The sequence below is a fragment of the Mastomys coucha genome, unplaced genomic scaffold (assembly GCF_008632895.1).
Source record: "Mastomys coucha isolate ucsf_1 unplaced genomic scaffold, UCSF_Mcou_1 pScaffold6, whole genome shotgun sequence".
Classification (NCBI taxonomy): domain Eukaryota; kingdom Metazoa; phylum Chordata; class Mammalia; order Rodentia; family Muridae; genus Mastomys; species Mastomys coucha.
The window spans coordinates 67,761,569-67,773,243 of NW_022196912.1; the positions used below are offsets into that span (position 1 = coordinate 67,761,569).

General features: G+C 43.0%; 1 protein-coding gene across 4 annotated transcripts in view; it reads left to right on the plus strand.

Moving 5' to 3' along the window:
• The window catches only part of Akap6 (A-kinase anchoring protein 6), a 458,326-nt gene that overhangs the window by 195,850 nt on the left and 250,801 nt on the right, over positions 1-11,675 (plus strand). For all 4 annotated transcript variants that reach the window (XM_031356459.1, XM_031356461.1, XM_031356460.1 and 1 more), the window contains exon 4: positions 954-2,714. In XM_031356459.1, the coding sequence (XP_031212319.1) occupies positions 954-2,714 (1,761 nt within the window). The remainder of the gene's footprint in view (positions 1-953; positions 2,715-11,675) is intronic.

Genomic DNA, 11,675 nt, shown 5'->3' on the forward strand with positions numbered 1-11,675 from the left:
TTCATTCATTCATTAGATGTGTCTTTAAGTGTGAGCAGACTCATCCAAGGCCTGGGTTGGCCCTTAGTCATGAGGCCACAGTGACTGATTTTCTTCCTTCTGCTGTAATTTAAATGAGGACAATAGAGCAGATCTCAGAAGAAAGTGGTGAGGATTAAATGGAGAAGTACAAGAATCACACACACCCCCTTTGAGTCGAGGAAGCCCAAGCTTAGAAAAGACTAGTTACTACAATTATTTGTATAATATCATTTGGTTGTAGAATAAGAGTGTCGGGGTTGGAAATAGATACAAGAGCAGAAGGAATAGCTGAAGGGAGAGAGCATTCCAGGGACTGAATGAATACAGGAATAATAAAATCTCATGTAAGTCATGGGGAGGTCCAGTCTTGGGACAACCTGACTGAAGGGACATGGGTCTAGCAATGGGAATGGGGGCTGTGGTCAGACTTTCACTCCAGACCCCTTGTGAAGAGAACGAGAATCACTTTCTCCTCCTTTCCTTCACATACCAAGGGCTTCGACCAGGCTATCATGCAGCTTGGTTAGAAGAATCCAGTTTTTTATACTATATCAATTAGAAATCTCCCGGTTTGCCATATGATATACGGACTATGTTAGTAATGAGACAAAAAGCCTCAATTATACCATTAAAGAGTAAAAACAAAAAATTATAATGCAACAAACAAAGCTGGGAGTGATTCTGAAACTGTTAATGTACTCTGTTTTAAAAGAAAAGATAGAACCAGAAGTTTGGGGTTGGTCGCGACCATCTCTAAGGCTCTATGTCCACCTTAAAGTCTGAATACTTAAAAGGCGAATGGTGTATATAAAGCAATGTAGTAATTGGTCAGGCCAGAGTGACTGAAATCGGTTGAGATTTCATGGGGAAATCAGTTTGGTGTGTGTACTCAGTGTTACACTCACTGAAACCATTGCCATTGTGTGTTTCAGGGCCGGCTTGATTCCCTCACAGAAGTGGACGACTCAGGGCAGTTAACTATCAAATGTTCTCAGAATTACTTGTCTCTGGATTGTGGCATTACTGCATTTGAACTTTCCGACTACAGTCCGAGTGACGATCTGCTTGGTGGCCTGGGCGACGTGACCACTAGCCAGGCCAAAAATAAATCTTTTGACTCTTGGAGCTACAGCGAAATGGAAAAGGAGTTCCCTGAGCTCATCCGAAGTGTTGGGTTGCTTACAGTGGCCACCGAGCCTGTCCCTTCCGGCTGTGAAGCAGCCAACGAGGACTCATCTCAAGTGTCCCTTTCAGACGACCACAAAGGTGGACATGAGGAAGATGGTGCTCCTGTACCTGCAGAGCAGCTGGGCTCAACACTGGGGATGTCTTCCTTAGGGGACACACTGACAAATGCTGCTGAACACCCTCCGGAGACAGCAAAACAAGATTCTACTTCCTCCCCACAGCTTGGTGCGAAAACCCCCCAGCCTGCTCCTTGTGAAATTACGACTCCCAAGAGATCCATCCGCGACTGCTTTAATTATAACGAAGATTCTCCCATGCAGCCCACATTGCCCAAAAGAGGGCTTTTTCTAAAAGAAACTCTTCAGAATGGGCGGAAAGGCAGTGGTGGGAAGGCGCAAGTGGTTGACCTGAAGCCTGAGCTGAGCAGAAGCACCCCCTCCCTGGTGGACCCCCCTGACAGATCGAAGCTCTGCCTAGTATTGCAGTCTTCCTACCCCAGCAGTCCTTCTGCTGCCAGCCAGTCCTATGAATGTTTGCACAAGGTGGGGATCGGCAATCTTGAAAGCATAGTCAAAAGTCACATTAAAGAAATTTCTTCCAGTTTGGGAAGGCTGACTGACTGCCATAAAGAGAAACCGCGACTGAAAAAGCCACACAAGACCTCGGCCGAGGTGCCTCTGTGCAGAATACCTAAACGGGGAACTGGTTCAGGGGAGCAATCCGAGAGCACCAGGAGCTCAGCAGCACCGAGCATGGTGTCGCTTGGAGCCCCCAAAGCCACGGCGAGACCAGAGACGGATTCTGCGTCTACAACCTCAAGTGACAGGTGCCATCAGAGAAATCGGAGTGGACAATTGCCAGCGCAATCAAAGGCCTCCAGTTCACCCCCTTGCAGTCACAGCAGTGAGACCTCTCTTGGCTCAGACAACATCAAATCCCCACTTCCTCTTCTTTCAAAAAACAAAAGCCAAAATGACTCCCCACCTGCTCCATGTCACGCCACACAGAACGGTCAGGTAGTGGAGGCCTGGTACGGCTCTGATGAGTACCTAGCCTTGCCGTCTCACCTCAAACAGACGGAGGTGTTAGCCCTGAAGCTGGAGAATCTAACCAAGCTTCTGCCCCAGAAACCCAGAGGAGAGACTATCCAGGATATAGATGACTGGGAACTGTCTGAAATGAATTCAGATTCTGAGATCTATCCAACATACCACATCAAGAAAAAACACACAAGGCTAGGCACGGTGTCTCCAAGCTCATCCAGCGACATAGCCTCGTCTCTCGGGGAGAGCATTGAATCTGGGCCCTTGAGTGACATTCTTTCTGATGAGGACTTATGCATGCCCCTCTCCGGCATGAAAAAATTCATTGATGAGAAATCAGAGAGACCTTCACTCTCTGAGAAGAGTGAGAGCCATTCGGCTACAAAATCAGCTTTAATTCAGAAATTAATGCAAGATATTCAGCACCAAGATAACTATGAAGCCATCTGGGAAAGAATTGAGGTAAGGTTAGTTTTAACCTAGTGATTTCTTGTCTGAATTTTAAAAGCAATGCCAGGGAAGTATTTGCCTCCTTTCGACTCTCTTATCAAATATATTAAATTGTAAACTTTAAATTCTTCAAAGATAGATATGGAAAAAAAAATCCATGACGTCTATCCACCTGGGAGCTTTATCAGTGTGTTCACTGCCTGCTGTAGAATTCTGTTGCTCCTACTTAAACTGAACAAGGTACCGGATGACTGGACCATTGCCGGGAAACAAGTTATATGTGCATCCAATGCATACACCTGGTGGGGCATCACAGTTACCCTTCAGCACGTCTAAATCTCTTTTCTTAGCCCTAGAGCGACTCTCACTCTCTAGCACTTTCTGTTGAGAAGTCCACACATATCCAACTTACTAGCCATCCCTGTTTTCTCCCCTCTTCTTCCTTTTGGGGACCTCTGGCTTATTTCTAAACCATCCCTCACACTTACTACTTGGGAGATCTGGGAGAAGAGCTTTGATTTAGGGTAAATCTGTACTTTTGGAAGGAATTATTGGATGTGGAAGGACCTTTGAAGACAGACATCAGGACTCCATAACATAGCTTATGTGTTTATTCTCCAAGAGGCATCTAGACAAAGAATAACTTTCTCTAGAACTCTGTTGGAAATAGATCTAGATAATTTTATCATTATTTCTTTCCATTGGAATAAAATTGTCCATACATTGCAGAGTGTGTATAGCACTTTACTATGTGTAAAAATAAGATATACCTTTAAGCCTAATTCAGCCCTTATGCAAGGAGAGTTATCTGCAAAATGGATTATTCTTCTCTACTGATGGAAACAGAGGCTTGGTGAGCCTAAGTTAGTTTTCTAAGCTAAACTAATCAAGTTGACAGACATCTCAACTCACTGACACTTTTGCCTGGAAAGCTAAGATGCAAATCCATATCTTTTGATTCTTTATTCACTTTCACTGTTGCAATGTTAGAACAACTTCTCCTACAGAGAAATTTCAATAGGGGAGGAAAACAAGCCATCTAGATTTGGTAGAGAACATCACTATGACCCCTGGGTCTGCTCAGGTACTTCTCTTGTCTTTATGTATGCTCATTGTTGAACATTACCAGGCAAAGCACTGTGACAGTACAGCACATATGGGTAGAATAACCTTTTGAAAGAAAAGTCAAGCCCATAAGATAAAATTAGCATAAATATGTAATAGTTATATTTTAAATAATTGTCACCATATATCAAGTATTTATGTATCTGGCCCTCATCACAATCCTGGCATTAATTCCAAATGGGGTTAATTAATTGGAAATAAAAAAATATGGACGAGGAGACAGAGGCTGAGAGACAACAGGCAATCTTCTCTGGAGCTCACAGATTCTCAGAGTCATAAGTACAAAGTTAGGACTTGAATGCAGAGCCAGCCATACCTGAGTAGTGTGCACCATGACTTCCAGATTGGCTAAGAGAAACTATGGTGGCCTTCGTGGGGACCAGTATGGAGTCGATTTTAGGGACTGCTGTGATGCAGAGCGGGAAGGGGGATATTGTCAAAGAAGTGAATGCAGTCAAGCCAAGGATTCTAGGCCTTGCTCAGCCATCAAAGGCTCTGGGGCCATTTTCCCATTGTCATTCCCTGGTGTTCCATCTGGACCCTCTGAGCCTCACAAAGCAGAAGGTAGAAGACATGCTATTGGCGGGTTCACAGGAGGGCTAGTAGACCATGGTGGAATTCCCCAGGACAACACCTGCATATGGTACCCAGCATCTCAGATTCCCAGGAATCCTCAGAGTCCCTGTCACTCACCTTTGTGTCTTGACACTAATTTTATTGATAGGAAAGATTTCCTTGCAGTGTACTTTTATTTTTGCTCCTTTGAAAACCCATTTTTGTTTATTTTTGAGATTATAATTTAATTACACTTCTCCCTTTCTGTTATTCCCTCCGAACCCTCCCATGTACTTCCCACTCTCCTTCAAATCAATGGACTCTTTTTTTTGCATGCGTGTTTGTGTGTGTGTATGTATATATACGTATATACGCATATTCCTAAATATAACCCATTGAGTCCATGTATTATTACTTGTATCTGTGTTTTCAGGGCTGACTGGCACTGGGCACCCAATTGGAGTGCTCGTCCTTGGGAGGAGCATCCACCCCCAGCTTTACTCAGTTGCCTGTAGCTCTTTGTGTAGGCTTGAGACCTCATGGGCTCTCGCCCCGCACCTCCAATTTGGAAACCTACTTTTTAATAGACAGCATATTTACATGGTTTAGGAACATAGACTTTAATACCCATTCACTCTCCCTCCCATCCTCGGACCCTGTCTTGGGTTCGGACCTCAGGCAACTGTTGTTACTTACAGGTGTTGGTCTTTTAAGAAGTTCTTATTCATTAATAAGCAAGAATAGACGTATTTGTTATGTAATATTTTAAAAACCAAAAGTCAAGTTGCAACAGGTCTTTCATAAACAGAAGGTTCTTTCTATTTGCTATTATTATTTCCTGATGTCTCTAAGAAATTTGTCAGGGAGGGGTGTTCTATCTCCCCATGACTCACCAAGAGGTTATGGGATGGGTAAATTGAGAGTTTCGAGTGAGAGTGCCTGCTGCTCTGCTTCATGAGCTTTCAACATAAAATTAAGAGGAAACAATTAAACCAAGCCACTGAAGCAGTTTATTTTTTTCTGATAAATGCATGAAATAGAATAAAAATAAGGAGGAGACTTTAGAGAAGGGAGTGACTAAAGCAAATGGACTTTAACCTAGGTTAAAAAGTGACGTGATGTCTGGACCCATAACTAACATGAGTGCATGAGCTCTATCCCAAAGGGCAGGTCTAGCATGAGCCTGTTCATTCCTACTGTTGCTCTGTTTGTAGGTTAACTTTATTTCATTCTGTTTCTTCTTAGAATTAATGAGCAATCAAACCCAGGAGCTCTTACATGCTAGGCTAGGCTGAGCAATCAAACCCAGGAGCTCTTACATGCTAGGCTAGGCTGAGCAATCAAACCCAGGGCTTCTTACATAGCTAGGCTAGGCTGAGCAATCAAACCCAGGGCTTCTTACATAGCTAGGCTAGGCTGAGCAATCAAACCCAGGGCTTCTTACTTAGCTAGCTAGTGTTCCATCACTCGGTTACATGCCTAGCCTGTTTGTAAAGTAATGTTTTATGGGAACACAGTCATGGTTTTTTTTTTCCTGTGGATGTTTCTGCTTTGTAACTATAGACTTGAAGAGTTATAACAGAAAATATGTAGCCTGCAAAGGATGAAGTACTTCCTGTCTGGCTGTTGGTGGAGCCAAGTTCCTGGCCTCTGCTCTTGATTGAGGGGAAAAGAGGGAAACTCATTTCTGAGCAGCATATATCAAATGCCAGGTTCTGCAGTAGGTCCTCTCATGTAATTTATATAACAGCCCTATAGAAGACCTGTCCCATTTTACAGATGATGAATCTGAGGATCAAATGGGCTGAAGGTCACATGGCTGCTAGTTCTAAGGGCTAGAATCCAATTGAGACACTAGATAGAGAGGACTTGGTCTGTGAGAGATAGTGAAATGCCAAGGAATTCAGACAGTAATCATAAGAAAAGACCAAAATCGATTTATCAAGCTCACAAAAGCATTTCTGGGTTAGTAAATGGATAGTGGGAACTCTTCATAATGACTGTGTGGGAAGCAGCCACTTGTCTAAAGTGGGCAACTCTTAGATCTATCGGAACAGCTGAGTAATGCCCAGGAGGGCATTGGAATGCAGCACTGGGTGGTGACCTCAGTGGAGACACTCAGATGAGCTTGCTTTGATACAGTTCAAGGTCTTCTTTTCACCCTCTGGGTTTATGGATAACACTGTCCTGAGAAATGACACCAGTCAGTTGGGAGTCAACAGCACTAAGTTGATAGATGCATGTCATGAGTGGGTCCGTCTCTCCACAGAGATGCAAATGTCTTCAAACACCAGATTACGGTTTCTTGGCCATAGTTAAATGGCTCAGCTGTTGCTGTATTTCATTCTTAGAGACATATAGACACCCTTTTGAGAGCTTGCTGCCAGCTGGAGATGTCACCACCCGTAAATTATTTTAGATTCAGTGCAGCGCATACTTAGTTCAACCCTTGCTCTTTGTAACTGGGTTGGATAAAACGATCCTCATGTCTGCACAAAAGCAGCTGCCATTGTGCTCTGAGATGAAGCTGAGAAGGCGCGGGTGGAGCATGTGTAAATGTAGGAGAGTGGATTAAAGGGACACTGGTTTTAACAATGACTTTCCCACAGTAAAATGGGTACAGACGGGCCCCGTCCTTATAGACTTCATTTTGGTTATGTGCTGACACATCCATAACCACACCCTGACAGTGGTGATCATCACATGATCACTTCATTTTCTTTCCTTTCTGTTTTTCCTTCCTTGTGTTTACCAAAACTCAAATGACAAATTTGCCATGTTAACCATTCGACGTGTACAGTTCAGTAGTGTTAAACAGCTCTTCAGAATGTCTTGCTCTTGTAAGTCTGAAACGCTTGCCAATGGGTCTCAACCTTCCTAATGCTATGGCCTTTTAATACAGTTCCTCATGTTGGGGTGACCTCCAATCATACAGTTATTTTTGTTGCTACTTCGTCACTATAATTTTGCTACTGTTATGAATCATAATGTAAATACCTATGTTTTCCAATGGTCATAGGCAACCCCTGTGAAAAGGTTGTTCGATCCTTCATGATGCACAGGCTGAGAACTGCTGCTCTATACCACTAAACAACTCTCTTCATTCTAGCCCCTTGTCTCTGATTTTAAGTAAGTGTTCTGGCAGCATCACCTGCATGGAATGATGTAATGTTTTTTCTGTGACTGACTTATTTCACTTAGCACAAGTCAAGCCCAAGTTCTAATCATATTGTCTACCTATATAAGCCCTATACTTTGAAACAAAGTTGCCTCTCCTTACTCACAGCAAGAATAAGTCATAATATAATATACAGTGACATGTATAATAATTCATCATGTGCTACACATCCAGATTTTCCTCTGCCTTGAATTGGCATCTCTCATTGTTTTTGTGACCAGATTCCTGACGAAGCAGCTTAAGGGAGGGGATTCATTTGGCATGCAGTTAGAAGGGACACAGTCATGACAGGGAAGGCATGACCACAGGCAGCTTTATGACAGGGTCACGTAGCTGGACCTCTCTACTTCTCAGCAAAACTGGAAGCAGAGGCCAGACTGGAAGCTGGATGTGTAAAACTATGCCAACTTTAGGGCCACCCCCAGAAACTCATTTCCTGAAGCAAGTGTCTACCTCCTAAATGTTCCATGACCACAGCAGCAAATATCCTGGGACCACATGTTCAAGTATGTGAGCACCTGGGGGCCATTCCACATGCAAACATTACACACACACACACACACACACACACACACACACACACACACACACTCACTCACTCACTCCCAGCACCGCGTTTGCTTTCTTTCCACCTTTTCTCTCATTCTTGCTTCTTTACTCTTCTGGATCTTGTATTCATGCCAACTCCCAAGAAAGAAAAAAGAAAGGCAGGCAGCTCTCTTCTAGGGACGTGGATGTTTGACGCATTACTGCTACTCACACACCACTTGTCCAGGTCACCAGGGAGCTTTGGAGATGAACCGGTATGTTATTACTACAGCTATGTCTTGCTGCAGCTGCTGATTAGAACAGCTTGGTAAAAGGAGGGGACCGTGAAGTTAGAAGGAGAGGGGCCAGAGAGGGAATTGAATGCCAGACATCTGCACAGCAAAGCCACGAAATGAATCTGTTTAATGAATGCATGAATAAGTGAATGGATGGCTGAATGTATCGTTAAGTGTCAAATTCTTCTAGACTAGGGTTGCAAACCAATGATCTAAGGGACCAGTGGATAGTATAAATGAGTTGTATAGGATGCAGAAATGAGAGACAGCGGGCTGATTCAACTGGAGCCTACACACCATGTCTAAAGGACAACACCTCTCAGCTTCAGATGACATTTGCATGGGAATATGGCTTTGTATGGCAAGAGATTTTTTAAAGAGTAGGAAATCTACATTTTATGTGACATCTCTCAATTTTAAAATTCTAATCTGAGCAGTTTTTAAATAGACTCAACAAACACATTTATGGCAAAGATTTGGCTTCAAGTCATTAATCTGCAATCTTGATGGGAAACTATTTAAGGTTTTTAAGCCTTTGGTAGCTTTTAAACCTTAATCTGACCCTCATTTGGGGATGTGCCTTTAAGCCACAGTGATTTTCAGCTGTGCTGCTCATTACAACTGGGGGAGGTCATTCCAAACATCCCAATCTCAAACTTTACCCCATAGCAATTAAACAGGACCTAGTGTTTATTGCTTTACAAACTCTTCAAGTAGGTCTGGCAAGATGGCTCTGTGCATGAGAAGGCACCTGCACACAAGCCTGGAGACCTGAGTTTGATCCCCCGGACCCACTAAAGGAGAATGGAGAGAAGCAACTCCACAAACTGTCCTCTGACTGCTATACACATGGCATGGCACATACATATGCACACAATAATAAAAATTATTAAAGTTCTTCAAGCAGTTGCAATGTTCAATTAAATTGGACAATAATCCTTTAGAGCTAATTTTGAAGGTTTTTGCAGAGGGCTGTTTATGTTACTCCATAACTATGGATCCATAAAGGTGATTTGTTACGTTTTTGGGTCTGTCTTAAAATAAGAAAGTGGAGAAAAAGCTAATTGCAGATTTCAAGTTGAAATTTGGGGGCTGGGAGAAGTAAAGATTTAATAAATGGTTCACAGGGACCACATCAAGTTAGGTTGTGCAGTAAATGTTATCTTAAATGCCAACGCTGTGGCTGTAATCCAAGTTGAGAATTCTAAATCAACACAATGGTTTTAAAGATAAGCCCACAAAATTCTCTTTAGGGATAATAACAAATCTTCCGAGTAATGTATTGTAGCAATGCCAGGAGAGAAAAGCAGCCTGGCATTAACCCTGCTGATAGATTTGTTGAGCGTGTCAAGGTCATTGTTCAAGGTTGGTTGAGAAGAACCACAGATTAGAAACAAAGTCTTTCTTGTTTTCCCAGGAGGAATGCAGCAGTGCCTCCTGTGGTTTCTGCAATGCTTTCTATGGGCCTTGACAGAGTGTTAGTGATGATTTACCACCACCGTGAGGCTATGCTAGGCACTGCATCTGGCTCTCTGGAAAAAAAAAAGTTCTGTTCACAAATTTGAATGTGAAAATGAAAATGTCAAAAAAATTGTGGTATGTGTGTGTGTGTGTGTGTGTGTGTGTGTGTGTGTGTGTATGTGTGTATGTGTGTGTGTACTTTTTCTTGGTATGGAAGGGCCATGACTAGGCAAGAAACCCAGGTATCAATATGATTATAGCAGTAAAATGCTGTTGACATTCAGGTTTATATTTTAAAGACAATTTTAAATTTTGAGAGAAGGAGGACGAGAAGGAGAGAGAGATAAGGATATAGGGGAAAATGAGGGGAGGGGAGGAAGGAAGAAGGGGAGTGGGAGGGGTAGAAGGAGAGAGAGGGGAGGGGAAGAAGAGGGAGGGAGAGGGAGGGTCTTGCTTTTTCTGCCTTGTGAGTTCTGGGCTAGCTAGCCCGTGGGCCTGTGAGTGACATCCCCGTTCTCACCTACCAGCTTATAGGAGCACTAGGGTTGCTGGCTTGGTGGCATCTCCAGCTTTTGACATGGTTCTGGGGATCAAACTCAGGCCATCAGGCTCGCATGGTGGTTTTTATCCATTGAACTGTCCTGCTGACCCACAGTTTAAAAATCCAATTAAAGTGATGCTTAGGACACCAGTGAATTATTCTCTTCTCCTTTAAACGTGAAACAAACAGCTTTTCATTACCATGTAGTATTTTGGAAGAAGACAATTACAAATCTGAACAAAATCCTCTATTGCTTACTTTTAACATTTCAAGAAGGATTCTAAGTAGTCATTCCTTTCAAACTTTATCATATTTGATTGGTGAGATATATAGATAACACCACTTTTATTAGTGAAGAAAGAAAAGCTACTACTCTGCCCAGTGACTTCACAGAGGGCGGTTGGTTTTTCATTCACAACCCCGCTTATTAATTATGAACATTTATGTCTCTTCAAGTTTACAATAAAAGCTCTGTGATTTTTGTTTGATTTTATTTCCTGAGATAGAGTCTAACTTTGTAGCCCAGGCTGGTCTGTAACACACTCTGTAGTGCAGATTCGGACTTGTGGTGATCCCCCTTGACCTCCTGAGTGCTGGGATTACTGGTGAGAGCCACTGTTCTTAGGTGCACTTGGTAGTTTTGAGATATGATAGGTTTTATAACACCATTGCATTAGACTATTTTATGAAATCCCAAAGAGCAAAGACTACATGAATGCTAATCTTTATGTTATTATGATTTCCCCTATGAAACTGGGGAATTGGCATCAATTATATTGAACAAAACTGCAAAAAGACCCTTTGCTTCTGTGGAAAGCATTCTTTGGGGCTTTTTACTTCAACACGGCTAACTCTGTTGCATGGGGTTCTGGATGAGTTTCTCTTAGAGAATCTTAATGGCACGTGAAAGTGAGGCTGGATGTCAACAAGCTTGGAAGTGGGAAACTATTCCTGATGCAGTCTCGCCACTGTAAGATGAAAGAGGCAGATGTCCTGGAAGAGTGGGGCCTTGCAAGAGTTTATAAGATGCTCAGAGAGAAGGGGACCAAAGGTGACAGATAGTCAGAATTAGACATGGGCCAGGATGAATTTACGTCAAATGTGGTCAGGTAAATGGACCATATTGGAAACATTCATCTTGGCTGACTTGCTTTTTGTGATGTCTGTCAGTACTGTTGCTTGTCCTCTGTTCAGACAAAGTAGGGAAAGACCATTCCCAAAGTGTTGGTTCTATGCCACGGTCATGAGTGACATCAGCCTGTGTCTGAGCCGGGGGGGGGGGGGGGGGG